This window comes from Lycorma delicatula, chromosome 4 (assembly GCF_047948215.1).
Source record: "Lycorma delicatula isolate Av1 chromosome 4, ASM4794821v1, whole genome shotgun sequence".
In the NCBI taxonomy this organism is placed as follows: Eukaryota; Metazoa; Arthropoda; class Insecta; order Hemiptera; family Fulgoridae; genus Lycorma; species Lycorma delicatula.
Window position 1 is genome coordinate 44,888,986 of NC_134458.1, and position 22,872 is coordinate 44,911,857.

General features: G+C 29.9%; 1 protein-coding gene and 1 long non-coding RNA gene across 4 annotated transcripts in view; one reads left to right on the forward strand and one right to left on the reverse strand.

The window, feature by feature from the left end:
* The window catches only part of LOC142323334 (uncharacterized), a 111,375-nt gene extending 93,410 nt beyond the window's left edge, over nt 1–17,965 (forward strand). For all 3 annotated transcript variants that reach the window (XM_075362826.1, XM_075362824.1, XM_075362825.1), the window contains 3 exons: nt 8,884–8,995; nt 11,734–11,855; nt 17,533–17,965. In XM_075362826.1, coding sequence (XP_075218941.1) covers nt 8,884–8,995; nt 11,734–11,855; nt 17,533–17,705 — 407 coding nt within the window. In that variant the 3' untranslated portion in view covers nt 17,706–17,965. The remainder of the gene's footprint in view (nt 1–8,883; nt 8,996–11,733; nt 11,856–17,532) is intronic.
* LOC142323335 (uncharacterized) overlaps nt 14,526–22,872 on the reverse strand; it is a 29,385-nt gene continuing 21,038 nt past the window's right edge. Inside the window, exon 3 of the long non-coding RNA XR_012756086.1 lies at nt 14,526–14,783. This is a non-coding gene — a long non-coding RNA (uncharacterized LOC142323335). The remainder of the gene's footprint in view (nt 14,784–22,872) is intronic.

The window sequence follows — 22,872 nt, forward strand, 5'->3', positions numbered from 1 at the left end:
AATTATTTTCGTTTTTAATCATGAAGTTTGTTAAAATAATAAAATTAAAGAATATTTTTTGATGAATTGAACGTTATAAGAACAATTCATAAATAACTCGCTCGTTCATGCAGTACGTGTAGAATTGCATTTTGACTATTATTTTTTCATATGACAAAATATTAAATTTTATTTATCTACACATCGACTGATTTGCTCAAAAATATATCTTATGTTATAGTAATATATAAGATTAATTTTTTTTCTCATTATCCTCACACTCCTCCCCTCTCCATACCAAACTGATGTATTTAAACATTTCGCAAACACAGAAAATCTTGTTTCAAAATAAATCAGGACTATTGATTCCGAGAATTAATAAAATAAACCTAAACGGTAGAACACACCCGGCATTTCATAGTATAGGCAAACTGCAACTAACGTGTTAGAAATTTCGTTACCAACCGTCAGCTCTGAAATAACCTTCTCCGAACTAAATATCCTAGTAGTGTTTTTACACCAACCACTGCTAATATTATTATTATTCTATACGAAATTATATGAAATTTCTCGATCAGTACGGTAATGACAGCTAATGTTCATTTTAATAATTTTTATACTGAGTTATAAAACATTGAATTACATATTATTATGAAGCTATCATTTTATGATTTTTTTTACTATTTTTTTGTCTAACCTTGATCATCATCAAACATCGTTTATAATATATAAATTAGTAATTTTATATTTATATTTTGTTATGTAAAACAAATATTTCTCGATGAGTTAAAGCAGTATCTAGCTCGTTGTTTCATAACAGGCAGAGATACATTCATTTCTTGTTTTACATTGTCTCTCCCAGTATTTGTTATGGCTATGATGCATATAAAGCACATGAGTTACTAACCAGTTTTCTCTTTTTCTGTAAGTAATGATGCCATTATACATCCAATCCCTGAGGTGAACAGAATGAAAATGACACTGGTAGAACTCTGGTAATTATCAATTGCATTTCAGCGGCTTGGCAAACTTATTTACTATGTTCAGCTCAGTGAAAGAGGCTTTGAGAAACTGTTCCACGTAGATTGCTTATTATTCTTGAGAATGACTATGTAATGTTTGGGATTGATTTGCGGCATATCAGGTGGTCCACAACCAAATACGGTTAAAACATTTTTACGTACGCAAAACAAGTATTATTTTCCGTTGTTATAAAGGTGCAACCCTGAAAAATTCTATCAAAAATTAGTTGGTGAAAATGAAAAACTAATTTCAAAACGTATTTTCCATTAAAAAAAGCGTATTCCAAAACAAAAGCATCGTAGAAACATGTAATATTTTGTAATTTATTTATAATTTTTTTGTAATGTTATATGAACCAGATAAAAATATCTACCGATCTGATTTAAAAAATATTTAAGCATCATATTGATCTTACTCACTGAAAAATAATTTTCTCCTTGAAGACAGACGAGTTAGAAAAGAGTAATCTAATTAACAATTTTTCCGCATCGCCACATGTATAATATAATCGTTACTTTGTCTTATAATAATATTTCCGTTTTAATCCTACCTTCCAAACAAAAACCGATATAAACCCGTACGTCTACTAGTTTGTGGAAGCAGGCTTATAAGATTAATTAAGATATTTTAATCACTAGCTCTGGAAAAATAATACTGAAGAGCTCTGATCCGGCATCCAAAACTAAGGTGGCCAACAGTTCTCCGTGTCAATAACAGATGTGATATATATTTTTGAATTAAATACCGGGTGAATATCCTTTAACTTTTATTGAACAAATGAAACATATGACGCTCACAACAAAATAACGAGCGTCCTTAGGACAAACGCGCACTATGCGGCTGCGGCCACGGCCAGCGGCCGAACAAGCGGCCAGCCGCTGCGGCCTGTAAGATGTGCCTACACCTCGGCCGTCCAGTCACAAGATGGATGTCACCGAGATAGCTGCATTCGTGTATTTAAATAATCGCTTGAAACGGCAAGAAAAAAATATTGGGTACATCCCATTTTCGTTTTCAAAGTCGAAGTCGTTTTTCTAAAGGCATTTTTATAATTTTTTGTGATCTGTGTCAACATGAAAAAAAAGTTTTCAATTTACAAGAATTTCAGTCAAGAGTTTTGATGATTTATTAAATAAAATTGCAGACAATAAGCGGTATAGACGCATCATTGCGTTTGTGCAAAGGAAACTTTTGTAGTAATATACATCGGAAGACAGATCCATCCTTTAAACTTGGTCTTTCTTTAACTTCAGAAATTAATTTTTCTGTATCAAAATCAATCTCCGACATTATATCAATATTTCTACAAAAAAATTGAAGAGAAAAAACGAATTTAAAAAATATAAGTTTTGCACTTTTTTGCTAAATTACGTACTAAAATTACAATTTAATGAATTTTGCATACGTTTGCACAAAACTGAACAGGTCGACGTCTGATATTCTGGCCGTCTGGCGTGCGTGTTGTCCCATTACAATTAATACAAATTTTGGCCGCAAGATTTCGGTTGATAGTGGCAGCCAGAACGACTAACCTCTGGCTGCAGCAGCCGGTTAGTCGCGCCGGCCACTTGCACGTTCATTCATACGACTTCCATACAAATTGGCCGCTTGCGGCCAGCTGGTTTCCTGGCCGTGTAAGTGCGCGTTTGCCCTTAAAAAGAAGGCTGTTCATATAGGAATGGCTCTATCAAAATGATTCTCAGAAGCTGGTAAACCTAGTAACTTAGATTTCATTAATACTAAGTTAACACGGTAAAATTACCCTACAGGAATCTAACAGAACTAAAATCTAGTTTCAATAATTTTAACGTTTTGAGGGTAATCGAATAAAAAAAAATTCGCTTTTAAGAATATTAATTTATTTGTGTTCGATGTGCTATCAAGGAACCGTTTCTCTGTTATGTATTGATTTATAGTTTTAATCCAAAATTGTCTTCCCATTAGCAGTAACAATTTTAAAACATCGGGTTTTTAACGACTTAATTTTTTTAAAATTTGTCATCTCATAATTATTAAAATAAAAAATTGCATGTGCTATTCCTGAGAAGAAATTACCGACAATTGGCTTCAACCTTGTTAAAAACGTTTCTTCTATTTATTAATACATTTATTTTTTTTCGAATTTATTAAATAATTTATATAACATTTGATATATAGAATAAATAAAGACAGTATTGTATTTCATTCATTAAAAATAATAAAAATCTGTATAGAATTTAATAAACATTTTCTAAGGATTTTATTTTCGAAAATTACCGTTTGTAAGGTATATTTAGTAAATAAATTTCTAAACCTTGTTTTCCTACAGCTTATGTACATTAATAGAACACATAAGAAAGTTTGCCCGAATCCAAATACTGGATCAAACGGTAATATATAATTTAACTATATTCCCGTAAATGTCAACCCTTGTAATTCCATTAATTTAAGATCATTGAATCCGTATATTTATTTAGATCTCGCAAAAGTATTCAATCTGTTCAAAAGCAATCACTGAATGACTTTATTTATAATATCCTTCTGGTGAATTATTCAAATGTTTGAAAGTTAATTTGAGTACTCCAATCCAGAAGCGTTCGAATCTATTTTGTACTTTCATTCTGTAAAGACTTAAAAATAAATTTTGCATGATGAATATAATATTAGAACTCTAATAGGACGAAGATAACGAAAAAAATCTCACATGACATAACCTGTTGAAAGTTTGTATACTACAATGCTGTTTATCTACTGAATTGTACAGTTACAGTTTAACATATCCTGTAAATAGGCTTTAATTACCCGGTGAATGAAAACGTACGTGCTGTTGACGGACGGGAAAATAGATCGGTCTGATGAGAGGAACAAACTAACGTAGCGTACCATTATAGACAAGCAGAGCACGGTTTTCCCACGCCCTGAAGTTCGTGACGGCCTCTTCAACCATCCTTTAGCCTCAAGTAGTCACGCCAGCGCCGTGGTATTAGCCCACACGAGAAAATTCAACATTCTGCGAACTAAATATATTACGTTATCTCTTAATATACTGTACTTATATTTCTCTTATTAAAATTAATGGATGTGTAATTTTTAAGCTGTTTTCTAAGATAAAATAAAAATAAAAATTTGTTTCCTTTTCTTCAAAAATGTTGTATAAATTCACACAATTATAAGAAATGAAATGTAAATTCACTTTATGAAGTCAACAAACATATGGTAAAATTTCAAGTTTTTGTTCAAGAAGTTTTAAATAAATTCCAAATTTTAATCTGTGAATAAAAAACAAATTATTATTTTTTATATTTATCATTTGAAAAAAAAATTACAGATTTAAGAAATTTTAGCTGACATACAGTGAACTTTTATCATGTAAAGAAAAGAATAAAAGAAAAACCTTTATTGTACTTTAGTTCTTAAAAAAATCCTTGAAATTTTGCTTTTTTATGATCAGTTATCTTTAAGTATCGTATGTTACAAAAATAACAGTTAAAATTAAATATTTATTATTTAAAAAGCGCAACTCAGTGAATTATTCTTATAATAATTCTTATCTTAGATTCTTATCTAAAAAGTAAAAGGGCCAAAAATAATATAAGGTTTCTTACTAATATTACTAAAATTAATTTGGTGATTTTATTTTTATTAAGATATTTAATGAGTTAAACATAATGAAATACATTTAGAATCATTTTTATAGTGTACATTTGCAAAGTACTATACTGGTTGTAGATTATCTGATATTAGTCACAAATCACTCCTAAAAATGATATAGCCATGCGAGACTTACAAAGGAAATTGAGGAATGAAGTGGTTTCCTCTCCCCTTCTTCACTCAGGGAAATATACTCTAATTTAACAGCATGCTGATCCCTGTAAAAAGCAGGTGATATTTAGCACTATAATTGATCGCTTCATTCTGTCAACATTGGTAATATATGTATAATGATCATTATCATTTACAAAGAAGGGAATTATGACTATTGTCACTAACTCAGATTCTTAACATGCATCAAAGTCTTAAGATAGATTGAGATAGATATTGTAAAGCCACAAATTAATGATCTTCCTTTCTGAAGGAAACTGCATTATATACAGTATTTCCACTCATTAGAATAAATTAATGTAAATTAATGATTTTATGTTTTCTGAGATTTTTTTATAATTTATGTCAATTAAAAGAGCTCATGAAGTATTAGGATTGTAATGATCCATTCTAGTTCATATTTATTTAATAAATAATTTAGAGTTTTAGCAGTGTGTCAGTTAACACCAACTAGAGGTATACATTTATGCAAATTTATTAAAATCTCAACTGGAGGATCTTTTTAAAAAGTAAAACTAGTTTAAATTAAGAAAAGAAAACGCACTGAAAGATTATTGATTTTAGTGGCAAGAATTTGGTTGTTACAAGTTAAAAAGATAAACTGACTGATCAGCAAGATAAATGAATATATATCTTTTATTTAAGAAATATATGTGTGGTACTAATGCTAATGCTAATACTAATGCTAATTGTATAAGCTCTAGTAATAGAGTTATGCTAATAATGTGGGTATTTAAAAATTTTAAGTAACTAACTTTTAATTCCAAAGTACCTTTCCAAGCTAGTTGGCAGCAGTACCTTTTTCAGTGAAGTTATCTCAGTTGTGCTGCAAATAAAGTTTAGGAAACCTCTAAATTATGTAATCAAATAATCATTTGATCTGCATTGCATTAATTTATTTAATAGATGGATTTTGTGTTTGTAAATGTCAAGATCTAAAGTGTATTAAGATCTTGGATTTCATGTGCTACATGTAAAATTTTCTTTCTGTAGGTTGTGATAATGTTTGTGTTATATTTCTTTACAGTGATTTACAAAATTTAATTCTGTTGTACTATGGTCGTCCAGAAAGTAAGAATTGTTTGCGCATCGTATGCGCACAGCTTCACTCACAACAAACCTACCGTAAAATTTGTGCTCAATGGGTCCCAAGAATGTTAACAGATGATAAAAAAAAAAGCATGTCTGGTGCTCTGTTAATCCTGAAGTGGTACCATATTGTTGGCTATGGTATCATAGAGATGGATCATACAGTGACTTGTAATGAAACATGGATTTCACACTGCACATCAGAGAGGAAACGTCAATCGGCTTGAAACATCAAGGTGATTCTCAAGCGCCTTGAACGCCAAAAAAACACTTTCAAAATGCAAAGTTATGGTCACAATTATTTTGGGATCTTTACTAAATCTTATTGTGTGAGTTTATGCCTCGTGGGGAGACAATGCTGACTCTTATTTGGAAATTTTTTTGATACTTCATAGTGCAATTCAAAATCATCAGCATGGTCTCTTGACTCATGGAGTGTCTTTGCTTCATGCACGCACATACACATGCTGCAAAAAAATATTGTGAATTTCTCAAAGGTTTCAGATGGGATGTTTTTGACCATCTGCCATACAGTCCAGATCATGCTCCAAGCAATTTCCACCTATTTACACAATTGAAGGAATTCCTTGGCAGGAACCATTATGAAAGTAATGTCAATGTCAAAACAGCTGTTTGTGACTGACTTACTGTACTGCCAACAGATTTCTTTAACGATGGCATATAAAACTAGTACCATGATTTAACAAATGCTTGAACTTAGGAGGTGATTATGTGTAAAGGTAACTTAAAAATGTATATTCTGATATATATATTTCAGTTAAAATAAATACAATAAATTTGTCATAAAACAAAAATGGTTTCCACTTTCTGGATGACCCTTGTATATAATGGTTATATACTAGTGTGTTTATTTTATCCATCAATTAATGTGTACTCAGTCTGTCCAATATAATATTTAATGGTCAGATTAAATGGTGGTTTAATTTGTACTCTATGTTTTGTAGCCTGTGTTTATGTATTTGTTATATATGTACTTGTATTTGTCAGTGATTTTTTCATCATTATTCCATATGATCTGATAAAACTTTTTTTGTTACTTTGAAAGTGATAGATAATTTTCATCCCTGAAAAATTATCATTGTGGGTAATGTATGTTAAGTGTTATGTATTTTCTGTCATTTTTTTTATGAATTCTGTTCTGTATTTTATATATAAGTATGGATGGATAACTGTTCACCTGAACCAGATGTAAACATTAAACACAGCTTGCAAATTTTACACGTAGCACATAAAAAAAATCTTAACATACTTGAAAAACATGTCATTAACAAACATACAAAATACTAAAAAATAACGTATTAAATGAACAAACACAACACACCTGTAGATTGAATACGTTATTCGGTTAAGATATCCTAACCATTTTAAGACAGGCACTACTTGTAACTCTACTGATAATATATAAATAATTAGCTCCAGAAAACTCCTACAGCAGGATAAATTCAAGTATTTTGAAAATGAATCATTTAGTATTCAGTCATCTTTTATGTTATTACATTTTGCTGTTCAGTGGATTGCACTGTTTCTAATATTATATCTATATTTAAAAACCATTACAAAAACATTGTGATGTACAGTATTTTGATGTAGATGATAATTAACTTTCATTTATAGGATGAAACTCATTTGGTAACTGTTTAATGATTTTCATTCAAACAAAGCCTATATGTGAACTATAACAATAAACGGTGCAGGTTAGTAGAAGTAAACATAAAATTTTAACTCGCATAAAGTACAAAATAATTTATACAATTACTGTTTATTTTACTGTGCAGCCTTTGTTTATGGTGTTCCACAGTTGATGTACTTCAAAGCTATTTGAATGTTATTTCCTTTCCATTTCTTCAGTTTAAACTAATTTCTTTCACTAATTAAATTTGAATTATTAAAATTTTATTGTAAAGTAATAAGAGAAAAATATTTTATAATTTAATTAAATTTTAACATCAGAATATGACTTATATTAAAATGTACATTCACAGCTGTAGTGCTTTTACTTATAAGTAATCTGGAAACAATAAATATATTTTAATCTACCATGACAGTGATGAGTACTAACATTTAATTATACTTTTAAAAATTTACAATAATTTTATTTTAGGTATTTTATATATTATAACCAAATAGATTTCAGGTGATCTGACATGATCAATCACCTCTAAAAAAGTAATAACAAACATCACATGACAGGCTTATTAGGGGAAAAGAAGAGTTAAGTCATTTCCTTCTTCACTGATCTGAATATATTGTTTCATATCAGTATTCTGATCCCACCAAAATGCGTGTGATATTCAATTATTTTCATTCTGAAGGACAACACTGTTACTACTTCAGTTGAAAGCTTCACTCTGTTCAGCATAGGGACAGGTTGTTTACTTAACATCATTACTCTCTGAGAAATCTACTCTTAGTTGTACTACTTTTGCCTCAGGTGATTTATACAAAAAGACCAGAACAGATAGCATTAAAAGCAGCCAATCAAATTATCCCTTCCTGTGGGAAAATCAAAAGCAGCAAATAAAATTATCCCTTCCTGTGGGAAAATCAAAAGCAGCAAATAAAATTATCCCTTTAATCCTGTCCTCTATCAGTAGGGAAATAATTTTATTAATTTCATTATTACTTTTCACTCATGAAGTACAATTCTCAATGTCCTTGGTATAGGGGGGCTGTCTGTAGATGGGCTTGAGGACACTGTTTCTTATCTGGTTAATGCACATACAATAAACCCATTGGGTTAAGCCAGGCCTATTAATCTTCAAAAACGTGAGTATAGATTTTTACATAGTAATACTACTGTTCATAAGAATGTTGAATCATAGAAATTTTACTACACATGCAAGTGATCAACATGTTTAAATGCATTTGCATGGGTGCGAACACACATGTGCAGAGCACCTATTAAGACTTCTAATGTTTAATTAAAGTTCTTCTGTTCTTAATACTTTTTTCTTACTAATATCTGTACAGGTTCAACATCACCTCATGATAGATCAGTGACTCTTGATGATTGCTTGGAAACACTTAAGAGTACATCTTCAACAAATCTTTCATTCCATAGGATAAAGGAAAATAATGTGCTGTAAGTTTTCTGTATATTACTCTAATACACAAAATGTATGTCAACACTGATATACATTTTGTATGAACACTGTTAAATTATTTTTTTACCAAATAGGACTAATGCAAAAATTCTGTTTTTTTTAGTGTTGTAAGCATTTGAATTCTAGCTCATACAGGTAAGATGTGTCATATGTGCCTCTTATATTTTAAAATGATAGAATGATTGTCAAATGTGAACGTAAAATCTAGTCTGTGTTTCTCAACTCTACTATATTTTACTATTTTATACTATATTTTATCCAATTATTTATAATTTTTACTCTGCCAGCATTACAGCATTAAAAATACATAAAAAGAACTTTGTATGCAAAAGTTTACAGTTTAATCCCTGCTTTTTAACAATTAGAGCTCTTCAACACTGTACCTTTGCCATCATTTAGTCACTGGTTTCCAATTACATTGTGACCTGATGACTGTCGGAGATGTAACAAGCTACAGTTGCATAAACAAAAGGAAATTTTTACCAGTGAACCCTTAATCAATAAAATGTCATACAAATCAAATCAGTCATTATGTATCATCAGATAAATTGTTATGCTATACCTCCTGCAAGAAACAGCAATTTCTAATCAGAAAATGTAAATCATAAAAATGTTTGATTTTAAGATTTTTTTTTTACTTTTAACTTACAAAGAAATCCTTTGTTGTATAACCTTGTACTTAATAATTTTTTGTAGTGATAATTAATTGTTAGTTGTTTTTTTTCATGCAGGAATATTTAATGGAAATTCAGGTAAGCGTGTTGCTTCATATAATACTACATAACATCATACACAAAAACGTTTTTTTCATAATTAATCTTTCACTGTTTTGTGATTTATCAGAATTTGTCACAGCAGATATTTTCCATGTTAAATTATGCTTATTAGTTTACAGTTGAACAAGATGAGATATTCTTCTTAAAATTAATTTTATCTATCATGTTTGTAATTCAATTCAAAAATTTTGTCTCTTTTGCATTTACTTAATCTTGCTTATATACAATAGTTATTAAGAGTTACTTTATAAAATGGTTATTATAGTTTGAAGGTAAAACTGTGAAGTAGTTACTAGTAACAGATTAATGAATTATTCATTTACATACGTAAATGAATAGTTCATATTACTTCAAAGATTTTCTTCAACTATATTTTTTTGTTTTTATATATGGATGCCTTGAAGGTAAGTGAAAGAAGTCTGATGATTTTTGTCTACCTCATCAGGTTGCTTAGCACTTTCTTATCCTTGTTATTAGATGAAGGAGAAATTATTAAAAATAACTGGTGGATAGAATGATTAGTAAGTCATGTACTTATAAAACAATAAAAAGCTTATTCCAAGAAGCTTCAAGAATAAATTTATTGAAAATACTGCATTTACATTTGAATATAGATCTATCCAGAATTATCTGTAGAAACTCATATTATATTATGAAATAACCAGAAAAATAGTAGATTAAAAGACAAAATAAATTTTTTTTAAAACTACCATATGAATTTTTGAAATTGTACTGAAAATTGCCTATCCTATAAACCCTATTTGCTATCTTGTATGCCCTAACATACAAAAAACAGGTCTTAAATATGCATCAATACACAACAAAAAACAATGAATTGTTATTCACATTCACAAAACAACTGAAATTATTATACAGCTTATTAACGTCTAAAGTGGGAAATTTAATGACAAAACTTCAAGAGCTCTGTTATTTCTACAACCAGTAAATATCACATATTGAGTTAGGTTTGGAGTTCACCTAAGTTTATTCTCATTTACTTTATAAACATGCTCTAATTATAAATGTAGTATCAATATTATAAATGTAGTGTGTTTTATAATTTATCAATTTTTTTAATTATTATTAGTAAATGAAGTCAATTTGAACAAAACCAAGATCATTTTAGAAAGTTTGTATCACTACAGCTTAGATTGATGAATACAAGTGCCTTGTATCACTGTGAATTCATTGCAATTGATAAGTTTTGAACACTAGCAAATTTAAATGAACCATTTTATATATAATATATATATATATATATATATAATATATAAAAATACATGCAATAAAGAAAAAGAAGATAAAAAGATTCACAATATAAAATAATAAAAAAGAATTTCATAAAATATTCTCTGAGAAATTCTACACATACAACCCAATAAAGAATAAACAGATTCAGATGATCAACCAGCAGTTATAATAAAACAAACCCCAAACAACACAAAAAACAAATCATAAACAAATCCAGAAAAAAGGCATATATATAGGAATTTATATATATATATATATATATATTATAAATTCCTATGTATATATATATATATATTTTTTTTTTAAATGTAGCTCTTGACAAACTAATATAGAGCTTCTATAACTAGTTTATGGTCTCCTGATCTACTCTTGCTGGTCTCTTCTTTTTTTTTTCACTTGTCAGAATTATGAGGAAGTATCCAACCAAACAATAAAGATCCCCACCAGAGGATATTACTGAAGAATTTTTACAGTAATTTCATAAGATCTGTTGTAAAAAGTATGGAAGTGAGTGAGAGAAGTTTAATTTTGTTTAATATCATTTATTTCATTGGATTACACAAAAAAAAATAATAAAATAGCTCAATTTTTTTATGTCAATATTCTGCTTCTATTTTGATTATTGCCCGATAAATATAGATAGTAATCATTCAGGAATAAGTTAATTAAATAAGTAACTGATGTTGCAGGTCAGCCACACATTATGTGGACACTCTACACAAACGGAAGCTACACAGATGTGACGTAGATGGTTGTGATAAAGTTTATACAAAGAGCTCTCATTTGAAAGCCCACAAACGTACTCATACAGGTAAACCATTACTCAAAAACTAAATTGAGCAATAATTTTCATAAGATTTTTAACAAATCTTCTTTTTGCTGAATTACATTTTTAGATATCCTCCTCTATGCTAAGGCCATTGAGATACAGAGAATTGTAAATCTTCCTATCATCACCAGATTTTTATCTTGGTTCAATTCCATTTCTCTCCCTTATTATATTCTTTTAACCAACCTCTCCCACCCTTCTCATCATACCTTCTTCCTCTGGGTGCTTATCTTGAGTTTTGAGTTTTCTTGGGAAAACACATTCTTGTCACTGAGATTAACTCCTATGTACCGTGGTGATAAAATGACCTTTTTGTCTTATCTCTGTTTATGATACAGAATTTTAACACATCTTTTAATTTCTGTTTTAAAAGACTGTATTTCTACTAATATTAAACTAGTTTTATGAAGTAAGACATTTAAATTATACATAAACTTGTTACATTTAGGCTTAACAGGAAGCTAAACAACCCATTGGGTTGGTCTAGTGGTGAACGTGTCTTCCCAAATCAGCTGATTTGGAAGTCGAGATTTTCAGCGTTCAAGTCCTAGTAAAGCCAGCTATTTTTACACGGACTTGAATACTAGATCGTGGATACCAGTGTTCTTTGATGGTTGGGTTTCAATTAACCACACATCTCAGGTATAGTCGAACTGAGAATGTACAAGACTACACTTCATTCACACTCATACATATCATCCTCATTCATCCTCTGAAGTATTATCTAAATGGTAGTTACCGGAGGCTAAACAGGAAAAAAAAGGAAGCTAAACAAGTACTACACAAAAAGTAATAAGTAGAGCAATTTACAATAACAAATCTATATTTTTATTTTAAAAAATAAAATTGACATTTAAAAATTACCATAGAGTTGCATGCACTGTTAAATATACAGTATATATCTGAATTAGAAAAGACCTAATTGTTTAGCTACTCTCTTCTATGCTAAGGATGTTAAGGTTCAGAGAGCTCTTTCTCTCACCACCCAGCATCTTATATCTTTCAATTTAGTTCTATTTTACATTGTTACTCATTAAAATTTATTTTAATATAACCAAACGTTTTAAGTGAACATGAATAGCCCTATTGTATGAATAAACCAAACTGATCTGTCAATTTCCAAGTTTTAACTGCTTCTCTAGTAATAAAAATCTTATTTATTTGCATAATACACAATAAATGTACAATATGGCATTAGAATTTGAGGCATAAGAATTAACTAGCATTATATTTCCTTTTTTCATAATAATTTTTGAAAGAATACATTTTTTATAAGTTTGGTAGGCCACCATAAAACATATATATGATTAAAAATGGCTTTTATTGAATTTCTGAAAAATGAATATAAAGATAATCCACTAATGCAGAAAAAAGTACAAATTTTTTCATTAAAGTTGTATGAAAACATTTAACACAGTTAAATTCATTAAATTACACACTGATATTAAAACCATTTGCCATATTGTTACTTTGTAAGTTAATTACAATACAATCTTTATTTTTCACAATAAATTTTATTAAATTTACAAAATATCAATTGATGTTTAAGTTTTGATAAGTGGCTGAACTTATGACAATGTAATGACTGAACTGAAGACTGGAGTTCCAACTCTTGTGGCCATTTCTCTTTTGCAGCAATTTCTTTCTTTCTTTTTTTCAGCCAATTTTATCTCTTTTGGCTGCACTTCAGTTATGAGTGACTGAAAATATTATAAAGTGATTTTTTTTTAATTTATTTTAAAGTGTCAAATTTGATGTAGTTTTTTCATCTTTAGAAAGTTTAATAATTTTCATGTCTCTTGTCATCAAAAAAAATATTAGAAAAATTATTGTTATTTTTTTTTAAGTAGGTACACCAGAAGATGATTTAATTGTAATAAAAAATTATAACATTGATAGAGAATATAGTTCTACATTATAAAAGGTATGAAGTAAACCATACAAGATATTGTGTAAACATAGTACTTACTACTTTACATATAAAACCACACAAGAACTTAAAGTAAACATATATTGAATAAAATTAGGTAGGACATCCCTGCCCATTGTGATGAAAAATTAATTTAAATTACTTGCTAAGTAGCTTTGAACCAGAACAAAAGTTGCAGGAGTTAATAAGATATAATTTAAAAGAAGGTATTACTAAATAGCAAAACACATACAATCTAATAAAAATAACATATAAAATATAACTATAATGATAAAATAAATTATTTGATTATATACTTCCTAACCTTTTTAAGACAGCAGCCATTGGCAACACTGTTACTTTAAGAGTTTTAAGAGACTTAAGTGAGAAAGAAAAGAATGATTAGTTCCAACAGATATACCTTTTAAAAAAGTTCCATTCATTTGAAAGTAAATCATCTAATATTTAACAGTTCTAGACAAACAGTCTAGAAATAGTTCCAAACAATAAATTATAAAACAGTAGTAAGCCATTCCTTCTAAGTTTAGACTACTTGAAGAAAAGTACAAATATATTTAAATGATTCATAATAGTGAATTATGATTATTATTACTATTGGTTCAGTCACAAAATAACAAGCATTAAAAAATGATCTAATTTTACTTAGATGAGAATTTAACATAACTGTTATGTGATCTGCAGTTTATGATCTGCTGCATGCAAGTGAAATATAAAGTTTATTAATGTAAAAAAGTTCAGTTGTGTAATTTAAGTTGCTTTTCTCATTTCTAAATGTCGAAATGAAAATCAAATCAATTCTGAGATGTAAAGGTGTTTGCTTGCCACATCTCCTTTCTACATTGATTGGATCAGAACACCTTAGGAGAACACCTTATCTTGCTAACTTGACATATCACATAATAACAGGCAGGAATCCTGATCTCAGTGGACCTCAGATTGTGATGGAAAATAGTTATCAAATAGTCCTGCTGTGAAATAGTCTGTAAAGTCAAAAGAAAAACAATGTAGTATAGTAAACTGATGCTACTTTAGTGCAAAAGATTACAGAAAAAAGAAGACATTATTAAAATGAGATGCATATAACAAAATAAATAATAATATAACTATGTAATGGTAATAGTACAACTCAACCAGAGAAGCATTCTGGAAATTTAAAACTGTGAAATAAGGATAACATGCTAATTATGAAGTGCTTTTTTAATGAAATGATTGCATAAGTCAATGAAATTAAACAATATTGATTCAGTTTCTCTGCATATTGGCATTTGTGTGTGGCTAATAACTACAGCAATCATTGCTTAATTAACTTTAAAAACTAATAAATAATAATGATGATGGAAAAAAAATAATATTTTTTAAGATTACTCTAGTACTAACACAAATTAGGAAGGGTGTTCATTCATTGAGTGATTAAAAAGCAATGGCATTCCACACAGAAACTCAGTCATAAGGAAATATTTTTTCCAACCTTACAGAGCTTACCTAGAAAATAAGAGTAGTTAAAAAATTAAATCTGAACTGAGAAAAATACAATACGATCTCAGAATACATTTCTTTCAGTCTTGTTCACTAACAAGGTCGTTCTAATTTTTATACAAAAAGTTAAATAATGATCATCTGCATTAAATTTGATAGTATAACCTTTTCAATAAAGTTATCTATTTGAAACCATGAAATAGAATAAGTAGCTTTAAGATGTTGTATACATGAAGCTTAATCTATTATAATTAAAATAGTAGTCTGAAAAGATATTTAATATGGACTAATAAGAGGAGACAGTAAAGCCAGCTAACTACATCAGAATTGTTTATAAACTTCAAATAACTTAATCAGTTTCCCTGAGGGATTGGAGTTATACTTATATTCTAAAAATTAAAATGTCAGGTTAATAGAAAGGACCAGATGTTAGAGATTATCTGCAATTAGTTAATTATCACAGGAAGGTATTACACCTTGCTGTTTAATAACAATAAAAGAAATTTATAAAGAAATGTTTTATTTCCTTTATCTTCTCCCATTCAGTATTCTACATCTCTTCTCCATTATATGAAATCATAGGAATTGTTTCAGCTGCCACCCAAGTCATTTGCACTGCTATGCTGGCAACTTCTAGTAGTCGGCAAGTTTATAAGAAGTATAAGACGTTTTTCCTATCCAAGGAATGCACAAAAAGTCAAAATAGCGGCAGAGGTTAACTAGGCTTCCTACACTTTTCAAAAATCTAAAGTCTCTGTGGGATGTTACCATAACTAACCACTACATATTGTCAAAAACTGACAAGTGAAGAAGTTTCTGTTCTGTTAACTGTTGTTTTTCATCACTATAATTGTTTTACATTGTGCATTTCAGATAAAATGTTTTTAATTAAATCAAAAGCAATCAAAAAACTGTTTATTTTTATGTATTTATAATTGTTACTAATTATATAAACCTGAATTTTGTATGTTCTCATTTAACGTGTACTAGTAAAATCCTTAATTGGATAGTAGAATGTTCAGGATAGAATTGAATGTTTTTTCAGTTAATGCCTTCAGAACTGTGATTTTATTGTCTGATTTTGTTACCCATACATACTTCAATCATCATTATTGTATATAATTGTTATTTTCATGTACTAAGATGAACTATAACACTTTTTGTGATACTGTCCCAATCAAAGTTATACCATGTTTTTATGTAGAATCTACCAGTCAACTAATACAAGAGTAGCTCCTTTTGCTACTCATACAAAAACACACTTATCAAGTTATTTGATCTAATAACACAATAAAATTGTTCAAACTATGTAAAAGCTACACAATCTTCTTTTTTGCTATTACTTACTTGAATATGGGTTATTTAATTAATCATCATATATTAGGCAGAATACATATAAAAAATAACCAAAACTGTCTAAGTACAGTTAAAATATTTCCAGGCATGATTCTAATAATAAACACAATGTTTAAGTTTTAAAGTGCTTTAAAATTAAACAATAATGAAATCAGTGCATTAATTAACGATAACCAAAAACAACTAACATAAACAAAATAGAAAGGTAATAACAAAAAGTGCAGAAATAATTAATAACCAAATTAAATAAAAATAAAAACATTGTAGTAGTTTCCTATGATGTAAAAGATAAAATATAACATTAATTGTTTAGCTGAAGGAGTTCCTAATAGTGCTATACTATTTGAAACTTTTATTCAACATATAGAAAAAAATCATTGGTGGACAAATCTGTACTATTAAAAATCAATGTTGTGTGTGTGTGTGTGTGTGTGTGTGTGTGTATGTGTATGTGTGCGCGCGCATGTACATAATGCTAATATAAAATTGAACAAAACAATTGTTACATTCTAATAGAGGACCAAAATGACAACCTGATGAAATGAATGAGCACACCTGAGAGCAATGATACTGATTATATAGTCAGCCTCCATGGTGGAAAGAGTGATGTCACTTGCAGTCCTGAATGTACCTTCATTTTAATTGTCTTGATATACCAATGTGCAAAATTATATCTGTCTCAGTGTCTCAGTGTAAAAGGCAGCAGGAAATCATTTAACCTGCCTTTGATAGTAAACATAAACAAGATTACAACTCTTGGGAATGGCTGTCATTTATCAGAAATGAATGACGCTTTACGTCACTTTCCATACTATCATTTATTTATGGCAACTAACAAACATCAATAGTTAATATTGATATTAAAAATTTTTATCTACGATTGAAATTATGTTACAGGGGAGAAACCTTACCACTGTTCATGGGAAGGATGTGCCTGGAAATTTGCAAGATCAGATGAATTGACTCGGCATTTCAGAAAGCATACTGGTCATAAACCATTCAAGTGTCATCATTGTCAACGATCATTTTCACGTTCTGATCATCTGTCACTCCATTTAAAGAGGCACTGAAATGTAGTTACCGTACCTAACCTGGTGATCTTATAATGCATTAAAAATGTTTAATGAAATGCTGTAAATATGTGTTTTAGTAGTATTAATCTTTTACTACTATTAAATTTTTATGGAATATTGTAATTGTTTTAATAGTATCTCCATACCATACAGGCAAAGGTCAAATTAGAAATACATTTCTTTATGTATATAAGTTATCTTTTACTTTTCTCATAGGTTTATAAAATGTTATAAGAAAAAATAAAGAATGTTATCGTAGAAAATACATTTTATTTAAACTTCCATGAATTTTCCTCTTCTGAACTTCACCCAATCTATTAAAAAAGTCTTTCCATTTTAAATCTGATTTTAAATATTACAGATTAGATTATTGTTTCGTTCCGAGTATCAGAAAAATGTATGTGGTGTTCTAAGATACCAGATTTGTTTCATTTATTTAAATAAATATTGAGCTAAACTAAAATAATGAGTTTTCTTAAATAGAAAATATTTATAAAGCAATCACCCTCTATCTAATTACATCAAACATAGAATGATTTTTTTTAATAATAACATGAAGCCTATTTTGAAATAAAGCTGAAAAAGATTTTTAAAAAAACTACAAATCATATCATTACTAAAATTATTTTTATTTTTCTCAGATAACCAACCATATGTTTATTTAACTCAATAAAAAATCTGTTATATATACCAATTTTAGTGCTCATGATAATATTGAAAACTTAACATATATTTAACAAAGAAAAATACAGGAATGCTTTAAACCTGAAACTAATAAATCAACATCGTTAAAATTTCAAAAGATAGAGAAAAAGACATTTAATTTATATGTATCTCTTATATAAAAGAGATGTCCTGACTGATTCACTGACTCATAATCAACGTACAACCAAAACTATTATCGGTAGAGACTTGAAATTTTCAGGGTACCTTCGTATCTTTAAGTAGGCGTGCACTAAGAAAGGATTTTGTTAAATTCTGATTTTAAGGAGTTCAAATCGATAAAAAACTAAATTTCGTGTTAACAGCGTTATCTGTTGGACGTAAAAGCAACATACGCTATACTAAATGTTTTGGATTCCATTGCAATGTTTCCGATATGTGTGTCCACTATAGACTAAAAAACTATTGGACCAATTTACGCGCAGAGAAGAAGGGGAAAATGTAAAAAAGGAGAAAGCGGAGAGAAGAAAAAACGGGAAAAGGAAAAGAGACAAAAGAAAAGAGGAAGGGGATTAAATAAATTTAATTAAAATTAAAAGTAAATAAAATAATATTAAATTAAATTTAAAATAAATAAATAATTAAATTAAAACGGAATTAAAAAATTAGAATATGTACAAGTAATTGAAGATGTCAGATGCAAAAAAATTGGTTGAGATTAAAAGCGTAGGTAAAGCGTGGAAATGAAATAATTCATTACATCTATCTGTCAAATAAGTAATATTAATACATTGTGTGCGCGCGCAGAACGGCAGAATGAGTGTATGAGTGCTCCAGAAGAATGCCGTTAAATTTTACAGCTGTATTTCTCTGTTTATTGAAAAATGTTCATAATAAATATGTGTCCGGAAAAGGCTTTGTTTTTAGATTAGGAATAACAAAGAATTTTACCGTGATTTCTGCTTAGCGGCAAAATGAACCTATACCGAAATTCATTGAAAACCAACTGGAATCGAAAACCGGGGAAGAAGGGAGAAAGGGAAAAATCGGAAATGGGAAATAGAAAAAATCGAAAAAGGGAAGAAGGGGAAAATAGAAAAAGGGGGAAGTGAGGAAAAGTAAATGGAAAGGGAAAATATAAAAAACAAAGAGGAAATATGACGGGGGAAAGGAAATAGGGAAGAGGAAGGGGAAAGTGAACTAAGGGAAAGAGAAGCGGAAGAAGGAAAGGAACACGGGAAGGGAGAGCGAAGCGTCCCGTGACCCACTGATCGTGACGGGAAGCGCAAGTAACCGTAGAGCACGGGCGAAGCCGCGATGGGGATGCTAGATTTGGGATTGTAATAAATTTTTTGTCTATCTTTATTGGACTTTTATATTGAACTATTTTAAGTTTTGGGCAACAATTTATTGTTTATCGTTTATTCCTTCAGTATTTTTCATAAAAAATGTTATTTACCGTTTTATCAGGATTTAATGAAAATCTAAATATAATATTGTTTAAATATTTTTTTATTTATAAAAAAATAAGTTTGCTATTAAAAAAGCATTGCGAGCGAAGCTACATCTATATTGTGAGCGAAGTCGCGACGGGGTACGCTAGTAGTATATAAAATAAAATGTAACAATTGAAGAGTAATTTACATAGAAAAACAAACTGATCAAATACAAAAATATTTTCAAAACACTTCAGAGTATACAAGAATAGAACCAAACATGGCAGAACATTTAATTAACAAAAGAAACAAAATAACCAATATAGAAAATAATACTGAATTAATAGAAACAATCAAATTAATAGAGAAGTTGATTGCCCAGGAATGTATTGCACGTACATGTATACATTTAGGTTTAGATGTGAACAAGCAAATCACCAAACAGAATTTGAATATGATGAATTGATAAACTAGCAATGCTACAATTCATTAGAGGTAAGTTTATATTTAATCAACTCATTCTGTCTTGACCTTAGTTGGATGGTTTTTTTTTTTTTACAAGGTTTCCACCAAATAATTTTAAAAAAAGAACACTTTTTTTTAGATTGACTATGTAACTAAAAAATAAAATATTTGACTGAGGATCATAATTTTACTGTCTTGTTGGTTTATTTAATATTTTATGTAATATTTAAGTTGGTGCTTGGTAATATTTAATAAAATATACACATATGATCGTTTTATATAATTCATTCATAATATCCATTCTATTTACTAACTGTCAATACCAGTGTTAATAAATGAACTACCTAAATAGAGCAATAAACAGAATTCATCATTTGAGATGTATTTTTGGTAATTAAATTATCTTGTCTTGATTTTAAATTTTATATCATACGATAAAAAGATACTCTTCATTTTTTCTTTTTTTTTGTTTTTAGGGGCATCAATTACTGTGGTCATTAGCCCCTTTCCATATCAACAAAAAAAAGAAAATATTCCTTTCACACCCAAATAAAAAAACAATAGTGACAGTCAAAAGTTCTATTCTTTTCAAAACAAATCATCTAAAAAAGACTTGTCGAAGGATACAAAAACTCTAAATAAACACAAGATGACAAGGATATAATGGGCCTTTATCACTTAAAAACACTAAAACTAACACGTTAAAAAACACTTCAAACACGTTAAAAACACAAAAACCATTTTTAACTAAATGTTTTCACAAAATATCAAAACTAAATTAGAATATTATATCAATAAATTCAAAAACATAAGAGGTCTAACTTCTTAAAATCTATCGCCTAGATTTACTTTTAGGCTACCCTTTCTATCTTCTTTTTCCATCTTCCAGAAAACTTAGATATTGAACTGCATGGTGTCAGAGGCCTCAAAGATGGATTCTTCTGATCCTCCGCATTAAATCACAGAGGATTTCCTGCTCAGATGATACTGGCTCTGACCGTGCGGTCAGCAGTAAAAGCACCGACTCCACTGCGGTGCTTTGGATGTCAGAAATTCGGACACAGCCAAGATGTACTAAGAAGCAGATCTATGTGCGGCCCGTCGTTACACCCTGATGACCCATGCAGGGATCCAGTTGTCTGCGTCAATTGTTGTGGGCACCATTCGGCAAGATCAGGAATTGCCCAATCTATAAGCAAGAAGTAGCTGTTCAAGAGATCAAAACAGTACAAAAAGTCAGCTACTATTAAGCTAGAAGATTATACTCGGCAGAGCACCAACGACTACGTCCTATGCAGAGGTTTGCAGCTACCTTTAAACCAGAAAATGTAGTCTCGCAACTGGCTAACGTATGGTTGAACGTATCATTAATTATACTTTTTTCTTTTTTTTTTAGTGTTTTTTTGCTGGTCTCCGTGACGCGAGTGGTAGCGTCTTGGCCTTTCATCCGAAAATCGCAGGTTCTGATCCCAGTCAGGTATGGAATTTTCACATGCTACAAAAATTGTCATTCATCTCATCCTCTGAAGCAATACCTAACGGTGGTCCCGAAAGTTTAAAAAAAAAAACTACCAAAGAAATCGGAACATTATGTACCGACAGTAAAAGTTGAAATACGGAAAATCCCTACCAAGAAATTGAGAAGCTCAAAGTAAAGTTACTTTCTCTAGAAGACTTGGAACGGCTGTCAATGGAAACTCTGAAAGCTCGGAGGCCTTTAAATGATTGGGCGAGGACTTCAGCTGCCCACAAGCTTTAGCATAGTGTACGAATCTCAACTCTGATGTACTGCTGACCGCACGGTCAGAGCCAGTATCATCTGAGGAGGAAATCCTCTGTGATTTAATGCGGAGGATCAGAAGAATCCACCTTTGAGGCCTCTGACACCATGGAGTTCAACATCTAAGTTTTCTGGAAGATGGAAAAAGAAGATAGAAAGGGTAGCCTAAAAGTAAACCTAGGCGATAGATTTTAAGAAGTTAGACCTCTTATGTTTTTGAATTTATTGATATAATATTCTAATTTAGTTTTGATATTTTGTAAAGACTTCGGCAGAGATAAGCACACCCTCAACCTGGCTCCACAAGCGAGAAGAGGGATGAGCACTCCACCCAGCGTCAGCAAAAGCAGATCACAGTCATGCCTGCCACCCCGTTGCAAACATAGAAACTGAGAAGCACAATTAGCTCAGGACAGCCAATTCCATCACTCCACAGGGAAGCTTCTGAGTATAACTATTTCCCTATTGGCCGACATAAGTGAAGGTAATGAAGTACGATGTCATTGCCCGCCCTGGAAGTGTGCGTAGATGTTTTTGCACAGACGTGGTGTTGGAGTTTATCTGAAGCATTATTATTTTTATTACATCATCACTTCTCAGCCTCTGGCTCCAGGCACTAACAGCTTTCTTTCATCTTTGCAATTGGCTTTGAAGCAGTAATAATAATAATAATAGTATTAACACATGTAATAATAATAACACTTTTAGGCAACTAGGTTTCTTCATATTTGCTTCTGCCCTTATTATGGTTTGCTTTGTCCAGTTATTTTCAAATATAATAGGCCATTTTCCAGCTAACAGTTGGTGTGTCTTACCTCGA